The 27,957-nt window shown below is 42.3% G+C and overlaps 1 protein-coding gene across 1 annotated transcript; it reads left to right on the top strand.

Moving 5' to 3' along the window:
• The first annotated feature begins 3,417 nt into the window (after positions 1-3,417).
• HEBP2 (heme binding protein 2) lies at positions 3,418-26,677 on the top strand. Its single transcript, XM_073627361.1, has 5 exons — positions 3,418-3,542; positions 16,163-16,243; positions 16,943-17,081; positions 19,344-19,524; positions 22,833-26,677. The coding sequence occupies exons 2-5, from the start codon at positions 16,169-16,171 to the stop codon at positions 23,008-23,010; spliced, it is 573 nt and encodes a 190-aa protein (XP_073483462.1). The 5' UTR covers positions 3,418-3,542; positions 16,163-16,168; the 3' UTR covers positions 23,011-26,677.
• The last annotated feature ends 1,280 nt before the right edge of the window (positions 26,678-27,957 follow it).

Raw genomic sequence — 27,957 nt, 5'->3', positions numbered from 1 at the left:
ACGTGCCGTTGCTTCAGTTAGACAGTGCAGTCACCAGCGGCACCCGCGCACATGCGCGGGAGTGACATCATCACGGCTCCGGCTAATCACAGCGCCGGAGCCGTGATACCCTGAAGTAACCCCCGGGAGCGATGTCCACCGCCGGTGCGGTGAACGAGGATCACTGTGGGGGCTTTGATCTCAGGTAAGTAATTCATAATGAGCTAGTATGCTATGCAGCTCATTATGCCTTTGTCGTGCAGGTTTTTTTGTTTTGTTTTTTGTTTTTTAGCGTTTACAACCACTTTAACATGGAAGCTTGTGTAACATCAATCAGCGTGAACTAAAATCCTTCCTTATATAATGTTGACATCGCTGTTATGTATATTCCCATGTGCCAAGTAGTGTCTCTCAGGTTTTTCTGGTTTACTAACCGTCAGGTTCCTATGGAAATAATCAGCCTTGCCTGTATACTTGACGTTCCTGTTAAGTAACCTATTCTGCTTAATTTTTCTCTCATAGGCAGAGCTTGGATTTGTAGGCTGACAATCCTAATTTGATAATATATGTGCTCATGATGAAATGAAATGGAATGAAACCTCCTTTACTAATATAGAACATGTATCTTTTTCCAGTGCATGTTGGACAAGCTCTGTGTAGAAAAAAAGCACAATGTCAGCTTACAGTATAATTACACATGATGCATCATGAGCAGAAAACAACTGGAAACAGAACGGAAACTAAACAAAATGCATTCCAAACATCCACTTGATGACCAGGCACTTTTCTGACCCTTTGTAAAAATCTGTATTTTTTGCTAGAAAATTATTTAGATCCCACAAACTTTATATATTTTTACAGCAGAGGCCCCAGAGAATAAATTGGTGGGTTTGCAATTTTTTATGTCACACGGTATTTGCGCAGCAGTTTTTCAAGCACTTTTTAAAAATCTTAATGCACTAATGCATGATATAACAACCAATTGTTTGGTACAATTTTAAAGATGATGTTATGCCAAGTAAATAGATACCAAACATGTCAGGCTTTAAAATTGTGCACACCTGACAAATAGCACACCTTTTACTATGAATATGCAATGTATTTTAAAGCCCTTACAGGTTAAAATTTTAGATTTACACAGGAGGTTCAGTGCTAGAATTACTGCCCATGATCTGGTGTTCGCGGTGATACCTCACATGTGTGGAATGATCGCTGTTAGCATGCGTGAGGGACCGACACGTGCGTTCGCCTTTGTAGGCAAGCTTTAACAAATTTTTTTTTTTAATTATTATTATTTTTTTACTCTGTTGCTGTCTCTGTTTGCCTCTGTCCCGGAAGGTGGCAGGGGAGGGAGTAGTCCCCTCCCGCTGCTTGTAACAGCAATCCAGTGGCTAGTTAGCCACTAAGATTGCTTTTACAAGAAAGCCGACTGTCGGCTCAACAAAAAAAACAATACCAAGATGATGCAGGCATCGTCCCAGTATAACCACTTGAAATCCAGAGACAAACTGGTATGTCGCTGGTTGTCAAGTGGATATCATCTAAGTGTAATACCAGACCCCTGTAGTGATGGATATTAGTATGTATGTATCAGCTCTGCTTATACACATTGTGACATTTCAATAAAGTTAAAAAAAAAAAAAGGTAACAACACACCGCACCCCCCTACACAATGTACACTAGTGTCCTTGCAGTTTAGTGTACAGGCTGGTGTGAACAAGCCGCAATAGAATTTTTGAATCTCTCACGCATTCACTGACCGAACATGTTCAGCTTTTGCTGACAATGCGTGTAACAACATCACTCCTAACGCACTCCGATGGAGAGCGATAACAGCTGGTTCACACTGGGAATCACACAAATCTCTTGCGATTATCGCTAGTGGCTGCTTTAGCTGCTAGTGATAATCACTGTGCTCGGCTTGTGCTGCAGCGAATGGCAGCACAGTCTTCCAGGTCCGTGCGCGCATGTGCGAGCGGACCCTGGAAGAAAACCGCAACGTACTGGTATGTGATTGTGCCTACCTGCCAGGTCCACTCATACATGTGCGTGTGGACCCCGGAAGACTGTGCTGCCATTTGCTTTGACCATTTTGGGCACCACATGAAAAGCGGGTCAGCAAGCAGTAAATATTGACACCTGCTTCAGATTGCAACTGCAGTGCGTTTTGAATGTGGTGTGGGAAATGCGCATGGAACGCACCACATTCTGGTGTGAACTGGCCCTAAATGAAACATAATGTGACCACTGGTGTATACAAGCCCTTAAAATGCAGCACAACTTCACTGCACTGCACTGCAACATGCTGGGGTGCATAGAGTTGAATGAGGTGAAGAAAATAGTGTGATGTTGTAACAAGGCCTTCTCTGCACAACGTACGCCAGCAGACGTGTTTTAGCGTACTGGCTGGTGTGAATGACCCCCAATGTCATTTTAATGATCTTTCAGCCATTTAACCGGCTGAACACTTTCAGCTTTTTGCAAGCATAAGCATGACTATAATTTCACATCTGGCATCATTTAATCATTTAGGGGGTCAGACTAGGCTGCAATGCCTCTCAACAATGACCATGTCAGCATTTCCTATTATCCCTTTGAAGGGTGGCTATCCGCCGTCATTACAACATCCCCCTCTGATCTGATACTTTTATCTGTCACTCAGCCCTGGTTCACATTGATGCGATTTGATCCAAATCGGCGGCAATGGCAGTGCCCGAATCACTGTGTGACACCACATTTTCAGCGCCGCACTGATTCCCAAAAGTAGTTTCTGTACTACTTTTGGTGATTTCGGGTGCGATTTCTATTGACATCTGTGCAGAAACCCGCACAGATGTCTCTGAAATCGCCCCCCTCCTCCAGTTGGGACTGGAATGCGGGAATGAAATCGTGTGAATTCAGCTGAACTCGCACAATTTCATTCCCACAGTCAGTGTGAACCAGGGATTAAGCCTAGTACACATGATGAGGTTATCGAACAAATGATCGCCTGTTTTTTTCTGGGTTTTTTTGCATGCTAGTCTCCAAATCGAAAATGAAGAGGTTACTAAAGTACAAAAATTCTCGTACGACAGAATAAAAATTCGTAAGTGATGTCATGTATTTGTATTGTATTTTCAAAAATCGTGCGATCTGGTATCGTATGAGAAAAGTTTTCATGTTTGTCCCTTTGGAAAATTTCAGATAAAAGCTGTGTACTAACTATCAGATTAACGTACGATCGCGATTAAAGGGGACCTTTTTTGTACGATTTTCTGATCTTGTGTATAAGGATCCATAAGGATCCCACAACACCAGAGTACAACAGCCTTGTCCTGCATAGAATTCTCTCTGCTCACAATATCCTACATCAGTGACACAGAGGAGTGGGGGGCGGCCACGCCTGTCTTTATGTAAGGAGCAGAATGCAGGCGGTGTAATGATCTCGGTTACAAAAGCAGAGCTTATCTAACCACACAGGCCCCGCCCCCCTCAGCCCAATGTATAAGGCAGCAGTGACAGCTGCCCCGCCCACAACACCGAGTCACTAACAAGAAGGATCCCATCGGGTGTCATCTCTGCAGGTCAGACCCCATACATTACACTCGCCTATACTTTTCGGGGGGGGGGGGTTGTTTATGTGTATGATGACAGCAGCCTGAGACTTCCAGGGTTACATTTGAGCCTGGAGCATTTAGTATTAGGATCCTCTTTGCAACTTTTTATATTGTTGTTATTTGCCATATTAGCACAAAGTTATAGCCTATCTAAACCCGAGAACAAAAACTGATAGTATTGCAGCATACTGGTCCTTAGATGTGATGGCTGCATTTGTTTTCTTTTTTCCTTTTAGTCTTATTATCATACACTTTATTGCAAAACAGTGTACAAATCAAATTATTCAGGAAAAGCAGTGCAAGAAGCACGATAATTGTGCAGGTTAGACGGCATCTGTTGGTTTACACAATGCAATCTGATGCTGGCCATACACTATACGAAACATCTGCCGAAATTAAGTCATTTAGATAGTTTGTTTTTCGGCCAGTTAATGGGCACAAACTCCATAATTGTTGGGATGTTTTTGAGCCGAATAACGAAGGACAAGTTTGGACATTTTCTGCCGAACGAACGATAAATTGAAAGGTTAATGTGTTTCCCGTCCGAACTGTCTGCACTAGTTATATGTAAAAAAACGAACAAAAAATGCATTCATTTATGTCCGCTGAACGATTTATCGGTCATTACATGATGGCACTATCGTTTGCGCTCACGGCCAAATGTTCGTTTTTCAAAAATGCGTTTGGCCGTTTTTTTTGTATAGTGTATTGCCAGCATGAGCTTCCACATACATTATAAAGTACAAATAATGAAACGAAGATATATTCCCAGAGTGTAGGTGTCTCCTGGTTTTTATTTGAGAAACAAGAAAACCCATAGCTAGCGTAGCACCAGGAATAGATGCTAGTAGAGAACAGAAGAGGAAAGGAGGAAGAAAAGTCTTGTGGTCACGGTCCACCATCTGGGGGGGGGGTCAGTTAGTCAAAGGAGGGGGGAGGAAAGAAGAAAAAAAGGGGGGGGGGAGACCTTTCCTTTATTGTAATCTGGTAATCCTACAAATAAATCACTTCTTGCCCTATGGTGACAACTGTACTGATCAGCATTATCACCTGTTGGGACTACATAACACCTTCCTCTTTGCTCCATAACAGGGGAGGTGTTTTGTAGTCCATGAAAATAGCAGAGAACAATGCTAACTTGTAAAAGCCCAGAGGCAGAGAGGAAGGGAAGTTATCTGATTAGTGGCTGGATGAACAGATATTTTGTTGCACTTATCAAACAGAAATAATAAAACACTTTAAAGTTTATAAAACTGTATATTCAACAGACCAAAGGGGGGCAAATAGGAGAAATTCATTGTAATGCCCCATACACACGGTCGGACATTGATTGGACATTCCGACAACAAAATCCTAGGATTTTTTCCGATGGATGTTGGCTCAAACTTGTCTTGCATACACACGGTCACACAAAGTTGACGGAAAATCCGATCATTCTGAACGCGGTGACGTAAAACACGTACGTCGGGACTATAAACGGGGCGGTAGCCAAAAGCTTTCATCTCTTTATTTATTCTGAGCATGCGTGGCACTTTGTGCGTCGGATTTGTGTACACACGATCGGAAATTCCAACAACAGATTTTGTTGTCGGAAAATTTTATAGCAAGCTCTCAAACTTTGTGTGTCGGAAAATCCGATGGAAAAAGTCCGATGGAGCCTACACACAGTCGGAATTTCCGACAACACGCTCCAATCGCACATTTTCCGTGGGAAAATCCGACCGTGTGTATGGGCCATTAGAGTTTACAGACACATTAACTATTTAGGGCTCATGAACACTGCAGCTCAAAGAAGCTCAAACAAGCGGCTCCTACAGGCTTTTGAGGTTATTTTTTTGAGCTCATGTTTTCTCCCTGGAAACTCCCCTCCATGTTAGCCAATGGTGTCCATGCACACTATGGCTTTTTCTGGAGTTCACAGGCACATGCTTCTGCAAGCAGAAAAGGCCCACACCAAACTTGTGTTTTTGAAAAGATGCCTAAGTGCCCAAAAACGTGTGAAAAAGCACGAAGGAGCATGAAAAAGCTCAAAGAAGCTTGAAAACTCACAAAAAATAGGAAAAATTAGCTGAGAAGAGGGTTTGTGAGAAAAAATGCTTATGCTCAAAAAAGCTCAAAGGAGCTTAAAGAAGCTCAATAAAAACGTGCAAAAGAGCCCAAAAAAGCACAAACTTCGAGCTGAAATAAAAGATCAAATGCCTGTAAAAGCAGCTTTTTTTTAACTCGTGTGCATGAGCCTTTACTGCTTATACTGTATTAAAGGATATCTAACCTCAAGAAGAAATATGTAAAATAAGGCAGGCTCCAAATGTGGTGTCTGCATTAGTTTTCATTTTTTGGTCTGTGTATGTTTTCTGCAAGTACAGAAAAATCCTACCCAAAATGCTGTGTTCTTGTAACTTCCTGTGAGATGAACTGAAATCTCAGACAATGTAACTAGCCTTCCTAGCTATATTTTGTGAACTACAGAGCACCTCCTCCATATGAGATGAGGAGAGAGGGAGGTGTTTGTAGTCCAGATCAGGAGAGCAGCCTACGGTGACAATGCTGCTCCTCCATAGATACAGAAGGGGAAGTGAGTGTTGTCACTCTAAGACAGGAAATGTGTTACTGGCAGGATCAACAGGTGAAAATAAAGGAAAAGATACTAAAAAAGTAAAACTAAGCAGCCACCACATCTTAGGAAGGATAAGCTGCAATATATTACATTTTTGTTCTTTAGTTTAGATACACTTTAAGAACTGTCTGTACAGTATCTGATTGAAGATTGCATTGCATATAAAGTGACCCTGTCCCCAAGTGACCCCAGGTCACTTGCCTGAAAGATCAACTTGTAAAATCAGTCTGCAAACGTGCCAACCTCTGTAGTAAAATGCTGCCCTCTCTTGGGTACTGAAGGTATTGCAGACTTCCAGATGCGTAGATTGCCAACTCCCCTTCCACACACTGTGTTCCTCCTGCCAGCTCATACCTCACAGGACATACAAAGAGACAGGAAGAACCAAAGTGTATGGCAAAGGTAACCAGTATTCAACCAACATGAAGTGTCGAATACTGGGTAGAGGCAAAGTGGCAGCATTTCAGTACACAGGCTGCTGTAAACATACAGTATCTCACAAAAGTAAGTACACCCCTCACATTTTTGTAAATATTTTATTACATCTTTTCATGTGGCAACACTGAAGAAATGACACTTTGCTACAATGTAAAGTAGTGAGTGTACAGCTTGTATAACAGTGTAAATTTGCTGTCCCCTCAAAATAACTCAACACACAGCCATTAATGTCTAAACCACTGCCCAATTAGCCATTTTCCCTCCCTGGTGTCATGTGACTCTTTAGTGGTACAAGGTCTCAGGTGTGAATAGGGAGCAGGTGTGTTAAATTTGGTGTTATCGCTCTCACTCTCTCATACTGGTCACTGGAAGTTCAACATGGCACCTCATGGCAAAGAACTCTCTGAGGATCTGAAAAAAAGAATTGTTGCTCCACATAAAGATGGCCTAGCCTATAAGAAGATTACCAAGACCCTGAAACTGAGCTGCAGCATGGTGGCCAAGACCATACAGCGGTTTAACAGGACAGGTTCCACTCAGAACAGGCCTCGCCATGGTTGACCGAAGAAGCTGAGTGCACGTGGTTGTCTTTGGGAAATAAACGTATGAGTGCTGCCAGCATTGCTGTAGAGGTTGAAGGGGTGGGGGGTCAGCCTGTCAGTGCTCAGACCATACACCGCATGCTGTATCAAATTGGTCTGCATGGCTGCCGTCCCAGAAAGAAGCCTCTTCTAAAGATGATGCACAAGAAAGCCCAGCAAATAGTTTGCTGACACAAGCAGACTAAGGACATGGATTACTGGAACCATGTCCTGTTGTCTGATGAGACCAAGATAAACTTATCTGGTTCAGATGGTATCAAGCATGTGTGGTGGCAACCTGGTGAGGAGTACAAAGACAAGTGTGTCTTGCCTACAGTCAAGCATGATGGTGGGAGTGTCATGGTCTGGGGCTGCATGAGTGCTGCTGGCACTGGGGAACTATAGTTCATTGAGAGAACCATGAATGCCAACATGTACTGTGACATACTGAAGCCGAGCATGATCCCTTCCCTTCGGAGACTGGGCCGCAGGGCAGTATTCCAACATGATAACGACCACAAACACACCTCCAAGATGACCACTGCCCTTGCTAAAGAAGCTAACGGTAAAGGTGATGGATTGGACAAGCATGTCTCCAGACCTAAACCCTATTGAGCATCTGTGGGGCATCCTCAAACGGAAGGTGGAGGAGTGCAAGGTCTCTAACATCCACCAGCTCCATGATGTCGTCATGGAGGAGTGGAAGAGGACTCCAGTGGCAACCTATGAAGCTCTGGTGAACTCCATGCCCAAGAGGGTTAAGGCAGTGCTGGAAAATAATGGTGGCCACACAAAATATTGACACTTTGGGCCCAATTTGGACATTTTCACTTAGGGGTGTACTCACTTTTGTTGCCAGGGGTTTAGACATTAATGGCTGTGTGTTGAATTATTTTGAGGGGACAGCAAATTTACACTGTTATACAAGCTGTACACTCACTACTTTACAATGTAGCAAAGTGTCATTTCTTCAGTGTTGTCACATGAAAAGATATAATAAAATATTTACAAAAATGTGAGGGATGTACTCACTTTTCTGAGATACTGTATGTAAAAAGCCCAATCCTTTACAAGGTGTTCTTTGAGTACGCATGTCCATGTGGTGACAGGGTCACTTTAACACCAGCGTTGAATTAAATGTACCATGGCCCTTCTACTTGGATGATGTGTAAGGGTTAACGCGCAGACTTTTGTGTTTTGCTTCTGGAATTTCTAAAGGATTTGAATGCAGTCCATGCACATGTGATGGTGGCAGATAATAATGAACAGATGCTTCCAGGAACAGGGGGTGTGCATATGAATTGCATCATAGTGTCTGATAATCTTGAGGCTGGCTTCACACTATTGCGAATTGGATTCGGGTTCCCCGCATTCATTTAAAATGGGTGTGATTCTACAAGAAGCATATGGTTAGACTAATTAATAATGTATTTGTTACAGGTATATAGGGCCTATGATTTTTTAAATACTATATATAGAGGACGACTTTTCATAAGAACAGAAAGCACAGCCAAGAAGGTATTGTTCATTAGTAAAATGCAGGTATAAACACCCCAATTACACTGCAAACACATTTTGCATCACATACTCTGGAAACATAATTTGACACTGATCATTCTGCTGAGTACTGCAAATTCTGCAGTGTACAGAGGTCAGTAGTATGTAGGGCAATGTACAGAAATAAGTAATATGTAGGGCAGTGCACAGGGGTCATCAGTATGTAGGGGTGTGTACAGGAGGTCAGTAATATGCAGGGCAGTGTACAGGGGTCAGTAGTATGTATGGCAGTGTACAGGGGTCAGTAGTATGTATGGCAGTGTACAGAGATCAGTAGTATGTATGGCAGTATACAGGGGTCAGTAGTATGTATGGCAGTGTACAGAGATCAGTAGTATGTATGGCAGTATACAGGGGTCAGTAGTATGCAGGGCAGTGTACAGAGATCAGTAGTATGTATGGCAGTGTACAGGGGTCAGTAGTATGTATGGCAGTGTACAGGGGTCAGTAGTATGTATGGCAGTGTACAGGGGTCAGTAGTATGTATGGCAGTGTACAGGGGTCAGTAGTATGTAGGGCAGTGTACAGAGATCAGTAGTATGTATGGCAGTGTACAGAGATCAGTAGTATGTATGGCAGTGTACAGGGGTCAGTAGTATGTATGGCAGTGTACAGGGGTCAGTAGTATGTATGGCAGTGTACAGGGGTCAGTAGTATGTATGGCAGTGTACAGGGGTCAGTAGTATGTATGGCAGTGTACAGGGGTCAGTAGTATGTATGGCAGTGTACAGGGGTCAGTAGTATGTATGGCAGTGTACAGGGGTCAGTAGTATGTATGGCAGTGTACAGGGGTCAGTAGTATGTAGGGCAGTGTACAGGGGTCAGTAGTATGTATGGCAGTGTACAGGGGTCAGTAGTATGTAGGGAAGTGTACAGAGATCAGTAGTATTTATGGCAATGTACAGGGGTCAGTAGTATGTATGGCAGTGTACAGGGGTCAGTAGTATGTAGAGGAGTGTACAGAGATCAGTAGTATGTATGGAAGTGTACAGGGGTCAGTAGTATGTATGGCAGTGTACAGGGGTCAGTAGTATGTATGGCAGTGTACAGAGATCAGTAGTATGCAGGGCAGTGTACAGAGGTCAGTAGTATGTATGGCAGTGTACAGGGGTCAGTAGTATGTATGGCAGTGTACAGGGGTCAGTACAATGTAGGGCAGTGTATAGAGATCAGTAGTATGTAGAGCAGTGTACAGAGGTCAGCAGTATGTATGGCAGTGTACAGAGGTCAGTAGTATGTAGAGCAGTGTACAGAGGTCAGTAGTATGTAGGGCAATGTACAGAAATAAGTAATATGTAGGGCAGTGCACAGGGGTCATCAGTATGTAGGGGTGTGTACAGGAGGTCAGTAATATGCAGGGCAGTGTACAGGGGTCAGTAGTATGTATGGCAGTGTACAGAGATCAGTAGTATGTATGGCAGTGTACAGAGATCAGTAGTATGTATGGCAGTATACAGGGGTCAGTAGTATGTATGGCAGTGTACAGAGATCAGTAGTATGTATGGCAGTATACAGGGGTCAGTAGTATGCAGGGTAGTGTACAGAGATCAGTAGTATGTATGGCAGTATACAGGGGTCAGTAATATGTAGGGCAGTGTACAGAGATCAGTAGTATGTATGGCAGTGTACAGAGATCAGTAGTATGTAGGGCAGTGTACAGAGATCAGTAGTATGTATGGCAGTGTACAGGGGTCAGTAGTATGTATGGCAGTGTACAGGGGTCAGTAGTATGTATGGCAGTGTACAGGGGTCAGTAGTATGTAGGGGAGTGTACAGAGATCAGTAGTATGTATGGCAATGTACAGGGGTCAGTAGTATGTATGGCAGTGTACAGGGGTCAGTAGTATGTATGGCAGTGTACAGGGGTCAGTAGTATGTATGGCAGTGTACAGGGGTCAGTAGTATGTAGGGCAGTGTACAGAGATCAGTAGTATGTATGGCAGTGTACAGGGGTCAGTAGTATGTATGGCAGTGTACAGGGGTCAGTAGTATGTATGGCAGTGTACAGGGGTCAGTAGTATGTATGGCAGTGTACAGGGGTCAGTAGTATGTAGGGCAGTGTACAGGGGTCAGTAGTATGTAGGGCAGTGTACAGGGGTCAGTACAATGTAGGGCAGTGTATAGAGATCAGTAGTATGTAGAGCAGTGTGCAGGGATCACTAATATGTAGGGCAGTGTACAGATTCAGCAGGGCAGAGGATAGGGCCAACAGGACAGAGGACTAGGGGTAAGTTGGGCAGAGGACTGGGGGTCAGCAGGAAAAATGTCTGGGGGTCAGCAGCACAGAAGACAGGGCATCAGCAGGACATTGGAGAGGGGTCAGTAGGGCAGAGGACAGGGTGTCAGTAAGGTACAGTAGGGGGGGGGGGCAAGAGGGCACAGTACAGGGGTGAAGGAAGAGGGCACAGTACAGGGGTGAAGGAAGAGGGCACAGTACAGGGGGAAGGCAAGAGTGCACAGTACAGGGGGAGGAAGGAGGGCATAGTACAGGGGTTGAGGCAAAAGGGAACAGTACAGGGGAGAGGCAGGAAGGCATGGCACAGGGGGGATCAGGATAGCACAATACTTGAATCAGGAGGGTGCAGTATGGGGGGTCATTAGGTCATCGTGTGGGGGTCCAGGAGGGCACAATACAGGGGGGGAAGGAAGGAACAGTAAGGGAGGGCAAAGGGGGACAGGAGGGCACAGGGGTAGGAGGGAAAAGTATGTGGGCGAAAAGAGGGCACTGCACAGGAGGGAGGACACAGTACAGGGAGTGGCAGGAGGATGCAGTGCAGGGGGTCAGGAGGGCACAGTACGGGGGTCAGGAGGGCACAGTACGGGGGTCAGGAGGGCACAACACACAGAAGTAGGAGGCACAATCGGGGGGGCAGGAGTGCACAGTACAAGGGGTAGGAGGACGAGGGTCAGGAGGGCACAATACAATTGATCAGGAGGGCACAGTAAGGGGGGTCAGGAGGGCAAGGTACAGTATAGGGGGCAGTAATGTATAATATAGATATGGTCTCCTCAAGCAGAGCAGCACAGGGACGCTGCTGTCAAAGTTCGTATCTGCTCCCAGCACGCTGTCACTGGGCTAAATATACAATCCGGAATCACATCTCCTCACACTACCTTCCTCCCTCTGTTTCTGGAGCTCTTCAGGTATTTTCCAGGGTTTAAGGAAAAACCCCGGAGGCAGAGCATCTTACTACGGCTGCTGCTTGTGTGTGTTTGTGTGAGTGTGTGTGGGGGGGATGTGTACTGTTTTAATCCCTGCCAGCCCTCCACTCCTGTTCATCCCATGTGATGTACACATCATGCCCACATAAGCAGCAGCAGTAGTAAGATTCTCCACCATGGGGGTTCTTCCTTAACCTCTGCAAAGCACCGGGTAAGTGCCAGGAACTGGGGGGAAGGTACAGGGGGGAGAGATGTAATTCTGATTGCAGATTTATCACAGGCCGCCAGGGGCATAACTAGAAATAGCAGGGCCCCATAGCAAAATGTTGTATGGGGTCTCCCCTGCAAACAGCCCCCCCCCCACAGCTGCCCTATTGTCAATGCAGCATGACCTGTGCCCCATGCAGCGTGACCTGTGCCCAATGCAGCGTGACCTGTGCCCAATACAGCATTGCCTGTGCCCAATACTGCATTGCCTGTGCCCAATACAGCCTGGTCTGCCTGTGCCCCATACAGCCCCACCTGTGCAGAGGAAGAGGCAAGCCGCCTGAAGCAGCAGAAAGCGGGGTTGCCCTCTGTAATAGCATTCATTTGAATTTCCAGTCTTCCTGGAGCTCATCGTCACATAGCCCCACCTCTTGGCCCGACGCCTTTGATGACGTTACACGTCCCGCATTGGATCGGCGTTCTGTCTATCAAAGGCGCCGGGCCAAGAGGTGGAGCTAGGTGACGTGAGCCCCGGGAACACTGGAAGTTCTAATGAAAGCTATTGCAGCGGGCAATTCCGCTCTCTGCTGAAACGGTCAGCTCGCCTCTTCCTCTCCTCTCTCTTCCCCTGGCTGGGAGACTGTGCCGGCGGTGCTCTCATCCCCACCGGGCCCCACTCGGCTGCGGGCCCCATAGCACCCGCATGGGTCGCTATGGTGGTAGTTCCGCCCCTGCAGGCCGCTGCTGTACCTGCAGCTCAGATTCTGGGACGCTGCCTGGGACAAGGCCAGCCTGGGACAGCTTAGTAAAAAATGTGAGTGTCCCGGCTAATCCAGGACAATTGGCAAGTATGATACTGTACCTGGCTGACCGCCTACACTACCGAGTAAGATACCTGTGTACAAAATATTGCATAGAAGGTAGACGTGGCTTCGGGAAGCTGCTTTCCCCATGCACAGCTTTGCCCTTTACTGCCCACCTCAGCTCAGTGTTCAGTGTGCAGTTCAGTGTTTAAAGACAGTTAGCGGTTGAGGCTGTACTAGAATACTACAAAAAATAGCGAATGCTTTCCCTTACCTGGCCGCACTTTTCAAGACTAGGCAGCGCTGCTGTGCTTCTCCTCCTCCCAGCTGACAAAAGTAGTGAGTGACGCTGCTGTTACATCTCCTGTCACCTTCAAGTGGCACAGCCTAATTCAGGATTATCATGGAGCCCCCATGCACCTGGGGCCCCCGGGCAGTACCTTTGACTGTCCTTGTCTGGCCCACGTGAGGTGTAGGCAATGTAATCACTGTCACACTCCAGTGTATACCCAGCAATGGAAAGGCTGGCAGGTATGAGGATGTCATGTGCCAATCACTGGATTCAATTTCTGGCATTTTCTGTGAAGCATATACTGTATGTGTATATACACACACTCACCGGCCACTTTATTAGGCACATCTTGCTAGTATCGGGTTGGACCCCTTTTGCCTTCAGAACTGCCTTAATTCTTCATGGCATAGATTCAATAAGGTGTTGGGTACATTCTTTAGAGATTTTGGTCATATTGACATGAAAGCATCATGCAGTTGCTGCAGATTTTTCGGCGGCACATCCATGATGCGAATCTCCCGTTCCACCACATCCCAAAGGTGCTCTATTGGATTGAGATCTGGTGACTGTGGAGGCCATTGGAGTACAGTGACCTCAATGTTATGTCCAAGAAACCAGTGGTGAAATGATTTAAGCTTTGTGATGGGTACACTGTAGTCATAAAGGGATGGACATGGTCAGCAACAATACTCAGGTAGGCCGTGACATTTAAACGATGCTGAATTGGTACTAAGGGGCCCAAAGTGTGCCAAGAATATATCCCCCACACCATTAGACCACCACCAGCCTGAACCGTTAATACAAGGCAGGATGGATCCTTGCTTTCATGTTGTTCACCCCAAATTCTGACCCTACCATCTGAATGTCGCAGCTAAAATCGAGACTCATCAGACCTGACAATGTTTTTCCAATCTTCTTTTGTCCATTTTTGGTGAGCATGTGTGAATTGTAGCCTCGGTTTCCTGTTCTTAGCTGACAGAAGTGGCATCCGGTGTGGTCTTCTGCTGCTGTAGCCCATCTGCTTCAAGGTTCAATGTGTTGTGCATTTAGAGATGGTATACTGCATACCTTGGTTGTAATGGTTATTTGAGTTGCTATTGCCTTTCTATCATCTCGAACCAGTCTGCCCATTCTACTCTGACCTCTGACATCAACAAAGCATTTTTGTTCACATAACTGCCGCTCGCTGGATATTTTCTCTTTTTCTGACAATTTTCTGTAAACCCTAGAGATGGTTGTGTGTGAAAATCCCAGTAGTTTTTGAAATACTCAGACCAGCCTGTCTGGCACCAACAACCATGCCACGTTCAAAGTCACTTAAATTCCCTTTCTTCCCCATTCTGATACTCAGTTTGAACTTCAGTAAGTCATCTTCACCATGTCTAGATGCCTAAATGCACTGAGTTGCTGCAATGTGATTGGCTGATTAGCAATTTGTGTTACCAAGCAAATGAACAGTTGTACACAATAAAGTGGCTGGTGAGTGCATATACTGAGTGGGTGTGTGGATCTAGATAGATAGATAGATAGATAGATAGATAGATAGATAGATAGATAGATAGATAGATAGATAGATAGATAGATAGATAGATAGATAGATAGATAGATAGATAGATAGATCGATAGATCTACCTATCGATCTATCTATCGATCTATCTATCTATCTATCTATCGATCTATCTATCTATCTATCTATCTATCTATCTATCTATCTATCTATCTATCTATCTATCTCTCTATCTATCTATCTCTTTTTTGCTTGTAAGTTCTCCTGAAGAAGTGAACTCTGGTTCACGAAACATGTTGAACAGTGCTTATTACTTTGATGGACTTCAGTAACCAATAACAACAAATATATGGTCTAGAGTAATAGGGTTCTGGGAACATATGTCACCAGTACACCATGGATCCATAATCAAAAGTCCAAACATTCATTAAAGTGCCCTCATCACAGTTAACGCAAGTGAACAATTTCAAGGCCATGCAGAACCTCTTTGTGGGACATGTGATGATTCCCATGTCTGATGAAGAGGTCCTGCATAGCCTCAAAATTCTGCACCTGTACTTGTGTTCTGGTGACTTTATTAAATGTTTGAATTATTGGTTATAGATCCATGGAGTGTCAGCGACAAATGTTCTTATCTACTCTCTATACCGGCTGCTAAACTTTTAAGCGGTAGTAAACCGCTGGGTGCCTTTTTTTTTTTTTCTGACCTGCAAGGTAAGCCATAATGTGCTAGCATCGCATACTAGCACATTATGTGAAATGTACCTGAAAACGAAGCCTTCCAGTGATGCACTGTCATCTCTGGAGGCCGTTTCTTCACCCGTCTTCCTTCCGAGTCCGCGGACTCTGGCTGTGTGAGTGGCTGGAGCTGCGATGATGTCACTCCTGTCCATGCGCAGGGGGAACTGCTGTTTATGGCACAGGATTCTAAAGGAACAGCCCGGGTGGCTGTTCCTTCAGAGCGCATGCAACGATGATGTATAGTAAATATCTCCTAGAGGTTGCACGTATAGGAGATAGTTACAGAACCTATAGGTAAGCCTTATTATAGGCTTACCTGTAGGTACAAGTCAAAGATTGAAGTTTACAACAACTTTAATAAATGTTTGGATTATTGGTTATGGATCCAATGGAGTGACAGCGACAAATGTTCTTATCTACCCTCTACCTCTACCTTATACTGGCTGAATTTCTTCATCCTAAAGTGAATGAACTACACCTGAAACAAAGCATATTCCAAGTCAGATTACCCATGTACTCTTACCAAATTATAGTACATATAAAGGCACCCGTTGTTGTAATACAACTTTTATTTCCATTATCTAGTTTACATAATAATGTAACTTGTGTTGAGTGTATATATATATATATCTTTTTTTTTTTTTTAATTTTATATATCATCATATATCATTTTTTCTTTCAGCCAAAAATGTTTAACAAGATGAAGCAAGTTTTATTTTCCTCTGGAATTGAGAACCCAAAGTGGAAAGCTTTGGAGACTCAGGTACAGTCAAATGTATGCTTCTAAAATACAGCAGTTGCTCACATTTAAATTATTTAATGGTCCCTATCCACCAACACATAATAATGTACTAATAATATATTTCTCCTTTTCCAAGAACCAAGTGGTAACCTGTGTAAGGTGACATGTAGTAAAGACATAGGTGACAATAAACAACCTGACAGGACCTGTAGGCCAAGCTCTTATCCTCAGTTGGAGTTGGGCTTTAAAGTAGTATTAAACCTTCAGCATTTTTAGCATAACACATTAAACATAATAAAATAAACATTCCACAGTAAATGAATTGTTAAAAATCATACTCCACACCTGCAGTTTACAACTTTCAGTGCAACTGGCTCCTGCTTTCTCAGTGTTGCTTCCCTGAACTTCCAGTCTTCACAGGAAAGTGTTAAAGAATAACTAAAGGCAAAACTTTTGTTTTTTTAATTTGAATGGAGTGGAGAGGGATTAGAACACCTGTCAGTTTTTATTACTGGGGTTAAAACAGGTGTTACAAAGGCAGCAAAACACATCCTCACTGCCTGTCAAATGTCCTAATATAAAGTATTGATGTTCGGATTCCTACAATGGTTGTTCCTCAGTGGTTTTCTTTGAAATCTGCTTTTTTTTTTTTTTTTTTTTTTCAATTGTTTTATTAGACATTTTGACAAACTGTTCTAAGTCAATCTCTTTTTTTTGCAGTCTTCAGATTATGAATTGCGACAATATGAACCTGCAAAGTGGGTGAGCACCGAGATGTCATCGGTGAAAGAATGGGACAGCGCTGTTAGCACAGGCTTCATGCGTCTCTTCAGCTTTATTCAGGGGAACAATGAAAAAAGTAACTACCTTCTAATCCATATATTATTAATGCACTAATTAGGAAGAGCAAAATTGCTGATTGAATATGCTGAGTTAATTACTAAGGGACGTTCCACAGTATACATGTGTCCTGGATGCTTATATGAGTTCATTGATTCCCCCCCCCTTGCTGAGTGCAATCCAACACCCCGCCCCAACCATATCTACGTTGTCAGCTTGACTGTTCCAGTTATAGTCTGTAAACTAAAGCAGATTACGTGTTCTGTGAACTGATACTGTGGCAAAAAAATGTAAAGTGGAAAAAAAAAAAAAACTTTTTTTGTGTTTTTACTTGTGTTTTTTTTTTTTTTTGATACGTAACTCAAAATCCAATCTTCCTTTCTTCCTCTCTGCTATTCTTCTTTTTTTTCTTTTCTTCTTTTTAATATTTCAAAGCATTTCTATTATTTATTCCGTAAAGAGATATGTACCCATTACATAATTTAAGTGCTGCAAGACAGGTCAGTGTATAAAATTTCAATCTTGTAGCTGCAGGAATATCATTTTAAAGCTATCAGTTTCCAGAGAGAGAAAAATGTTTTTATGGGCTTTAAATTAATTTTAAATGAAATAATCTGAGAAAATCCTACCTATAAGTCTTTTTTTGTAAAAAAAAAAAAAAAAAAGTATTGCTATACGGTAACTTAAGTAATGTGGTTGTAAAAGAGTGTGTATACACATCTAGATTCTGTGTCTATATATTTATGGAAAATAAATAAATAATCAATGGAGTATAATTTTTTTAGTCATTGTAAAAAAGAAGGCTGCATAGCTTTCTGAATTCTTCCTATATATATAGGAGATATGCAACACTATATATTGCACACTATCTAGCACCATCATCTGTCCTGTGTTGTCTGCAGTTGTGGTGTTTCAGATAGTACACCCCATTCACATTTGCCTGACAACGTATTTATCGAGAAACAGATAAGAAAAATTCTGAAGTTGACTTTTTCTTAGTGGAGCTAGCCCATAGCTGCTTGTGGCTGACTGTGAGCAGCAGTTTTCAGTAGCAGCACTAGATGGCAGCATTGTGCTCTCCAGTGCCATCATTGATGATCTGCTGTGCAGGATTTCTCCAATTTCTCCAAACTACCTAAAGCAGAGTTCCACCCACATTTTTTTTTTTTTCTTTAAGGCACCCGTTCTGCTGGTATGAATTAGATTCTCTAAAAGATGTTAAAGTGGAGGTCCACCCTAAAAAAGGAAATGGCATTAAAATTCATTAAAAATTTAAAAAAAAAACATTCGAAAAAAAAAAATTTTTTTAACTTACCTGAAACCCCTGTTTCTAGGCAGTCTTCCTAATCTGCCTCTTCCTATTCCGCGGTGCTTCCTCCTCCTAAGGTGAGCGGCCCCGTTGCCTTCTGGGACATGTGTGTGTTGCAGGAAACAACGGGGCCATTCACAGAGCGCCGCGCCGCTCGTACATGCGCAGTAGGAAACTGGCAGTGAAGCCGCAAGGCTCCACTGCCTGTTTCCCTTAGTTAGGATGGAGGCGCCGCTGGCCGATCCAATGGACGGATTGGCCTCGGGGGGGCTGACAGGTAAGTGTCCTTATTAAAAGTCAGCAGCTACAATGTTTGTAGCTGCTGACTTAAAAAAAAAACAAAAACAAAAAAAAACAGACCGGAATCCTGCTTTAATAGTAAATCCGCCATTCTATTACATGGTTTTTTTTTTGTTTTTTTTTTACTAACCTCTGTTTTCTCCCTGCTGAGCGCTTTCATCTTGATTGTGGGCATGTGAAGCCCACTAGGACTGTGTTCTGGGATAAGGTGCTGCTGGCAATCCAGCATGCACCTCCTGATGTCGCGCATGCACATTACACACGCATCGGAGGAGGAAGTGGCGCTTGGATCCACTTTGCATTGCGTAATTTCTTATTTGAAAATAACGCAATGTAATCATGTGGCGATGCCCACTGACTCCTGAGAATGATGGCGCACATCTCCCAGGAGCAGAGGTGCTACAAGAAAATAACGTACATAGCCGCGGCCCCGAAGGAGGAAGAAAACACCATACACCCTGGCAACAAGGTACAAAGAGGTAGGGAAAAAAAATAGCCAAATGCTGTGCAACTTGCGGGACTGTAGACATTGATGCAAAGTTTAAGTTATGGGTGGGACTCCGCTTTAACATTGGAAATATTTGAAGTGTTTTGATCATTCGAAGTGAAAGATGTATTTCATGTCATATTTTATGAAGAACTGTAAAGCTTACAGCTGTTTATTTTATGCAGAAATGAGTGTTGCCATGACTGCCCCTGTGACCACATATGTACAGCCAGGAGAAGGGCCAGCATGTGAATCCACAATTACCGTTTCATTTTATATCCCATCCGAGCAACAGAGTGATCCACCCAAACCTTCTGAAAGTAACGTATTTATTACAGAAAGGCCAGAGCTTACCGTCTATGTCAGGTAAACTTACTTGTTTCTTTTTTTATAACTTTATTTATGTGGACAATCTAGAGAAGTTACATCATTTATATAATAGCAGTAGTAGATGTTAGTCACTGATTAACCACTTAAGCTCCAGAAAGTCTTACCCCCTTCCTGACCATGCCATTTTTTGCGATACAGTGTTGCTTTAGCCACTTAAAGGGGTTGTAAAGGTTCGTGTTTTTTCACCTTAATGTATCCTATGCATTAAGGTGAAAAAACACCTGTCAGTGACCCCCCCCCCCATTTAACTTACCTGAGCCCTGGAACTTGGCCGAGAACCCCGACTCTTGATTGCATAGTTTGAAAGCAGCGCAGCCGTTGGCTCCCGCTGCTGTCAATCAAATCCAATGACGCGGGGGCGGGGTGAGTCATACATTCGACGGCTATGGACACCAAATGCTGGACTCAGGAGCGCACCCGCGAGGTAACCCCCTCAGGAGAGCGCTTCTCCTAGGGGGTTATCTGATGTGGGGAGGAACCACAAGAGCCACTGGGGGACCCCAGAAGACGAGGATTGGGGCCACTCTGTGCAAAACGCACTGCACAGTGGAGGTAAGTATGATATGTTTGTTATTTAAAAAAAAAAAAAAAGAACCCTTACAATCATTTTAACCTCCCTGGCGATATGATTATTTTGGATTTTAGGTGCTGAAAGCGGTACAATTATTTTGCATGGAAATTTGGCGGTTTTTATTGCGTTTTTTATTGTAGGTCTGTAATTCTTAACAAAAACACACTTAAATCTGTCCACCAAGAATCTAGTAGATATCCCGGGTATGATGAAGTTTGAAACACAAAAACATAAATTATAATATAATAAATAAATATAAATAATAAAAAAAAAAAATATATAATAATAATAAAATAAATTTCCCCACGATTCACTATCGCTCAATTATGCAAGTGTTCTAATGTACTATCGCAGTTTTCTAGCTGGTCTAAAGCCACTTTTGACGTAAAGGGACACTTTTTGGTTGCTATGGACAATCTCCAGTTTCCAGGCAGAAAGAACAGTATATATAATATAAAACTGCATGCAGGGCATTGGACAAAGCACTGGGGACAAAAGGGATGTGAAATAATTTCATACAGTACTGTAATCTGTAAGATTACAGTACTGTATGTGTTATGATTTTTAATTTTTTTTTCATTTGCTGCCAGGCTCCACCCCTGTGCGTCGCGACGCTCGCAGGGAACGGAGCCTGGCACAGAGAGGCTTCGGAGAAAACAGAGCCTGCAGACAGCGCGGGGGACATTGCAGGATCCTGGGAACAAGGTAAGTACAGCGCACCGCTAATGGTGCAGAAATTTAACTCCGAGCCACACTCGGGAAAACCGTCAGGGAGGCTACGGACCGGGCCTATTTTTCAGAGTCAGTGTTTACAAGAAAATTACTTAGAACCCCCAAACATTATATACATATTTTTTCGAACACCCTAGAGAATAAAATGGCGGTCATTGCAATACTTTCTGTCTCACGTTGTATTTGTGCAGTGGTCTTACAAGCGCACTTTTTTTGGAAAAAAATACAGTTTTTTTAATTAAAAAATAAGACAACAGTAAAGTTAGCCCAATTTTTTTTTTTATATTGTGAAAGATAATGTTACACCGAGGAAATTGATACCCAACATGTTGCGCTTCAAAATTGCGCCCGCTCGTGGAATGGCGACAAACCTTTACCCTTAAAAATCTCCATAGGTGACGTTTAAAAATTTCTGCAGGTTACCAGTTTTGAGTTACAGAGGAGGTCTAGTGCTAGAAGTATTGCTCTTTGTCTAACGATCGTGGTGATACCTCACATGTGTGGTTTGAACACCGTTTACATATGCATTCGCTTCTGAGCGCGAGTTTGTTGGGACGAGGTGCTTTAATTTTTTTTTTTTTTACTTATTTATTTTACTTTTTACTTTTTATTTTGACCAAATTGGGTCACTTTTATTCCTATTACAATGAATGTAAACATCCCTTGTAATAGAAAAAAAGCACGACCTCAGATATATATATACACACACGAAGTGGGTGTAGAAAAGAATCAACACCTTTAAAATAATCACATTTTGTGGCTTTGCAGCCTGAAATGGAGACACATATTTTTTGTTTTATCCAGCTGTATTTACTAGTGCAACTTATAACATTTTGCTTTAATTACAGCCTTTAGTCTGTTGGGATATGTCTCTACTAACTTTACACATCTACACTTTGCAATTAATGCCCAACTGCTTAAGTTCAGTTAAATTTAATAGTGACTGTTTGTGGACTGCAGTCTTCAAGTCATTCCACAGATTTTCAATGTGCTTTAAGTCTGGACTCTGACTAGGCCATGCAAGGATATCCAGCCTTTTCTCCTTCAACCACTGTGTGGTCATGTTTGCTGTGTGTTTTGGGTCATTGTCATGTTGGAAGGTAAACCATTTTCCCATTGACAACTTTCTGGCAGATAGCAACAGATTTTTCTGAAGAACTTGACTGTATTTTGCCCCATCCATTTTCCTTCTATCCTGCCAAGTGCTTCAGTCCCTGCTGCAGAGAAACACCCCCATAACAGGATATTACCACCTCCATGCTTTACTGTAGGAATGGTGTTATTTGAAAGGTGAGCTGTATTGGATTTCCGCCAGACATATCGTTTGGTGTTGAGGCCAAATAATTCAATTCTCATCTGACCATAACACCTTTTTCCATGTGGCCTCAGAATCTTCAAGGTGCGTTTTAAGGTGGTCAGATGAGACTAATATTAAATTATTTGGCCTCAACACCAAACCATATGTCTGGTGGAAATCCAATACAGCTCACCATCCACATAACACCATTCCCATGGCAAAGTCTAGATGTGCAAAGTTAGTAGAGACATATCCCAACAGACTAAAGGCTGTAATTAAAGCAAAAGGGGGTTCAACAAAATACTGACACAAGGGGGTGATCCTTTTCCCAAATCAGTTTCTGTTTTTGATTTTTTTTAGATTTTTTTCTGACATGTTGGTGATATGTCAAATTGGAAAAATTTTGTGAGCCACAATGATCTTATGCCTTGCTTGTGCCTTGCATGTTGGTGATATGTCTTTCACAATGTTAACGGTTGCACTAGTAAATACAGCTGGATAGAACAAAAACGGTGAGAAAGAGAGTATATACTGTATGTAAAGAGACCAAGATGACACATCACTTGTAAAAAAGAGCCTAAACTATTGTAGTTTGCCTTTCAACCTTGGGAATGATTTATGAAGAGTGGGATAGTTGGATGTTTGAAGTAAATTATACTAACCCATCATTATATTTCTTTAAAGGTCCTTTGGAGGGTTTACTAATGCAGCAAAAAACCAGGAGCAGATCCTACAGCTCTCCGAATGCTTGAAACGGGATGGAAAAGCTTTTGACGAGAATGTCTACTACACTGCTGGCTACGACAGCCCATTTAAACTGTTAAATAGACACAATGAGGTTTGGTTGCTGGCAAAACAGTAAAAACCTATACAAAAGATCTTCATGCATTAATAATATACATCTGAAGTGATCTCATAGACTGGTCTGAAAAAAAGCATCAAATATCCATTTTCCAGGGCATGTATTCAAATTGTACCGGCATCATATTAAATTTCCCAAAGCCTATACAGAGAGAAGATAGGGCTGCTATTGCTGACCTCCTGAACATGCTAATTTCCTGGTGGTCATGCTGATCCAAAGGCTTCAATATCTTCTAACATTGACCTGAATTAAATTTGCAGATAAGGAGCGCTGGCTTTACTCCATCTTTTTAATCTGCCTGCATGTACTACTCAGAAAAGTCAGCAATGGCCAGGCAATTAACTTAGAAGTAGGCCAACAATGTCGGACCCTGTTTTTGTCTCAGTACAGGTTCTTTAGTTTAATTTTTCTTACTTACCTTTCTTACTTTCTTAGGGTTTTGTACACTTTGCTGTGCTGATACCATACAGTGTTTTTTTTGGTAAGGTGCCTTGAATTTTGAATGCTGTTAACAGAAATTTGTGACCTGATCTCAGAGCCAGAAAGAATCCCCTTTATGTTACTATGTACCACCTACCTCCTTCAGGCCGGGTTCACATCTGCGCATTTTTTAGTGCATTTTCAGTTTTGCAGAAACACACAACAGTCCATTTAACATGGTTTCCTATGGGTCACCTTCACATCTGTGCATTTTATAGAAAGGGACTTTTTTCTAGTTTTTGGTTCCATAGACTTCAATGGATCAAAAACGTGTATTGAAAAACTCAAAATGCACTTGAAATATGCAATCTGCAACCTGCAAAGATGTGAACCAGGCCTTAGTCTCTTTACTGCAAGTCCGAACTACTTAAATAAATCATTATTGGGTTGTTTAATAAAACAGTGTATCGGTAAGAATACCTTTTATACTGGTCAAGCTTCAGTAAAGTGAACTCTCATTGGTTGCTTCTGATTATAACATTTTGGGATATAAATATAAAGTAATAATTATTTGTCCTGTGAAAGTGCATGTACACCCATTCTGTGTGAATGAGGACAAATTTAAATGTTATTAGGTAGTTTTCTTTCCAGGTAAATCGGGAACATACAGCATTAAAGCCAGCAGACGGAGTTTGCTCTTATGGGAAATAAATATAAATTTTCTGTAATTGTCAGCTCCATCTAGTGACCATAATGTGGTATTTTTAGAACCAATTTTCTTTTTTTATGAAAGAATAATTTTCAACCTGGATAGAAAATAGCTTGTGTTTGAATTTGTCCCTATTCACACAGAACGTATCTACATGCAGTTTCACAGGATGAATACCTCTGCAATTTTTTGATAAATACACCTCATAGTGTTTAGCTTTGTTATTGAGTGTGTCATTTAGTAGGTGACAGGAGAGAGTGTTATGCAATGAATATGAACCATGAGGGTTTGCAGCACTGTATGGCAAGAAACCAAATGACTCTGAGCTCAAAATCACAAGCTGCCAACATTGTTTTCAGTTTTCTGGTTAGAGTAAGCGAGCCGTGCATTTGCATAAATCCTCTGCAGTTCATGGTAAAAGAGAACGCTCTCGTTGGAGCTGAAAAGGGATATTGTTACACATTGTGGGCGCATTCAGTGTAGAAAGGGGATGCTGGAAATAGATGCTGGATGGATCTAGAGAGATTTGGAAGCATGTAGAAGTATACCAAACTACCAAAATGTTTTGTATCCAGCCAGGTGCCTTATTTCTGCCATAGATGATCACTTTACTCCCTTATAGTAAAGTGTACACAGTAAAATTATTCTTTAAATAAAGTTAATTACCTATGCCTTATTTAACCATACCATGCATACAATATTACCCATTGTTGCTACCCGTCCAGGATTTCCAGAAACAATCTTAAGTTATAAAGAATTGTGTCTGGAAATGTTTCCCCTTGATATTCAGTATTGAAATAATGCAAATTCCTCTGTCTCTGCAGTAAAGTTAGCTGTGTTAGATCCAAAAGCAGTATGTAGAGAATGCATTATGGAGGAAAGAAACAGAAAGTTTAGATCACAGAAAATGCCTAGTTGTCACTAGAACAGGAGGCTAAGAGGATTCTCTTTAATAGCAACATGGGTGGAAAAAATAATGGGGACCAATCTTTCGCCATTTGTAACCTTAACATTACAAGGTCCTAATCATAACTAATAAATGAATGATACTAAAATGTTTGTAAGTCTGTCTGTAGAAGACTTCATTGAAGTTAAAGTAGTGAACCAAAAAACAAAATTGTATTATGTTACAGATTACCAGTTCGTAGTGGCTGCATTCGTTTTCTTTTTTGGGGCTTTTTTCATATAATTTTTCCTGATGATCTGGCTAGTAAGTCTGTTATTTTACAATGTCCTTTAACAGAACAGGCTGCCCAGAAAAAGTAACAGTTATGTCGTGTACACACGGTCGGATTTTCCAACGGAAAATGTTCAATGGGAGCTTGTTGTCAGAAATTCCAACCGTGTGTAGGCTCCATCGGACATTTTCCATCGGAATTTCCGTCACGCAAAATTTGAGATCTGGATCTCAAATTTTCCAACAACAAAATCCGTTGTCGTAAATTCTGATCGTGTGTACACAATTCCGATGCACACAGTTCCACACATGCTCAGAATCAAGCAGAAGAGCCGCACTGACTATTGAACTTCATTTTTCTCAGCTCGTCGTATGCGTTGTACGTCACCAGAATTTCCGACAAGATTTGTGTGGCTGTGTGTATGCAAGACAAGTTTGAGCCAACATCCGTCGGAAAAAATCCATGGATTTTGTTGTCGGAATGTCCGATTGTGTGTACGGGGCATAAGAGTTTTGAGACAAATCATTTAACACTGACATAGGTGCTTACAATGATCAACTTGTATTAATTTAAATAAAACCTTTATCCCAAAAGAAAGAACACTGTTAAAAAGTGTTAGCTGGAGTTCAACTTTAATTTATTAGTCAAGTCCATCTAAATCAGCTAGTGCATCTAACACTAGCCTCTCCCCAGAGTAACAATGCTGCTGTCCAAGGGTGTCTCCATTCCCCCTCTATCCAGAGTGGAGACACCCTCAGTGTGTTACTCACTGGATCACCAGGTGAAAATAAAGGGAAAAAAAAGACTAAAAAAGAAAACGAATGGAGCCACAACATTGCTTGATTTCCAGTGCAACTTTGAGTGTGAATTTGATCTGATGTTACACTCTCTGGATCAGTCACATCAAAAGTTGCATCAAAAGTTGCATTGAAGTAGTGCAGGCACCTTTCAAAGTCACTAGGACTTTAAGTTGCACCCATTTTGAACGAGTGTCATTGAAAAGAATGGGCTGCGACTTGTCATGCGACTTTGATGTCCAATTCACAGGACAAGTCTCACAAATGGAGTGGAGCCTTAAGGATTGGTATGCTGCAATATTTCCTACCACTTTAAGCTGTTCTCTGCGGTCAGAGCTTTTATGTAGCTAAATATTTTGTTACATTTTTATTTTGATAAAATGTTTACAATGTTGTATTTATCTTGTAATGTTTCAAATGGAACTATATAACACTGTTACTGAAATTGCTACTAGGTTACATATTTATTTTATTTTTAATAAGGTAATTCATAGTTTCCTCCAATATGCCTCAACATTTGTACCTCTTCATTCTAATAAAAAACAATAGCAGAAGTTACTAAAGTTGTCTTTGTTAGCATATATTGCTGTTCTGAAAAGTCTATAAGTGTATGTTTGTAGACAGCGTTGCCATACCTGTCCTTTGTTGTGTTATAGATGCCCTTCACACTGTAAATTGCATTCTATTTACTAGTTTATGACCATAATCTCATAGGGGCTTATTAATAAAAAAATGGAGAAAAGCTGGAGGACCAGACCAACCAGATCTTTTGTTTCTTTTTCCCAGGAAAAACAGAAAACCTGATTGGCCACTCTAGGCTTTACTATTTTGAAGACTACAAACATAACTAGTATACACTGCTAAAAACTATATGAATAAACAAATAATGAAGGTAAAGCCCTTTAAGTGGGCTTTGATGTTGGGAGGTGGAACGGATTCCTGATAATGCAACTGCTGCAGTTGGGTCTTGCAGTGTTCACATGATCAGGAGCCCGTTAGCTGGCTCCCAATCAGAAGCTGTGACCTAGAGCTGTCAGAGACAGCTCAGCCAGTGTGCTTGGAGCGTGCTCTCAGCACACAACTTCAGACTACCATGTACGAATATGTGTGGCAGATGGGCATTAAAGCCCACATTTCCTGCTGCTGCTTATATGTGTTACACAGTCAGGAAGAAATTAATGTGGAGTTCCACCAAAAAAATTTGAACTTCTGCTTTAAGTGATGTTGACCCCCCTGACATGCCACATTTGGCATGTCATTTGTGTGTGTGGGGGGGATACCCAGTTTTTATGGGCACCCAGCTCCCACTTCCTCCCTGGGCTCCGCAGCGCCAGAAGTTTACCTCTCCCCCCTCCCTCCCTGCAATCTTCTGGGACACGTCACAGGTCAAAGGATTGCCCAACTATTCACAGCGCGCAGCACGGCTCGACATTCAGTTAGAATGTCAGCGCCGCGGAGAGGAGGGGGAGAGGAGCGAGGCTTCGTACGCCTGCATCGCTGGACCCTTTGACAGGTGAGTGTCTGACTATTAAAAGTCAGCAGCTACACTTTTTGTAGCTGCTGACTTTTAAATGGGTGGAACTCCGCTTTAAGTGCATAAAAAGGTGGCAGTTAAAAAAACTCATATATTTAGTCGAAACACAGTATATCATTCCTATTCATTATCAATTCTAAATATAAATATCCAGTGCTAATCAGTGTCCAACACATGCCAAGGCCATTGATAAGGTCCTGACAAAGATAGAATATCCCCCCTCCAATTCTTCCAGCCAGATACCACTCTGCTCCCAGGGACACCCAAATAGTGATGGACTTACCTGATAACACTGACCACCTAAATTAA

Source organism: Aquarana catesbeiana, linkage group LG04 (assembly GCF_042186555.1).
Source record: "Aquarana catesbeiana isolate 2022-GZ linkage group LG04, ASM4218655v1, whole genome shotgun sequence".
NCBI classification, from domain to species: Eukaryota; Metazoa; Chordata; class Amphibia; order Anura; family Ranidae; genus Aquarana; species Aquarana catesbeiana.
The sequence above is the reverse complement of the archived record's forward strand: the minus strand, read 5'-3'. Positions and strand labels throughout refer to the sequence as shown.

Bases quoted from the DNA above. Each gene is read 5' to 3' on its own strand.
- HEBP2 (XM_073627361.1), top strand. From the start codon at position 16,169: ATGTTTAACAAGATGAAGCAAGTTTTATTTTCCTCTGGAATTGAGAAC. The intron at 16,244-16,942 runs GTACAGTCAAAT...TTTTTTTTGCAG, and splicing joins GGAAAGCTTTGGAGACTCAG to TCTTCAGATTATGAATTGCG. The intron at 19,525-22,832 runs GTAAACTTACTT...ATTTCTTTAAAG, and splicing joins GAGCTTACCGTCTATGTCAG to GTCCTTTGGAGGGTTTACTA.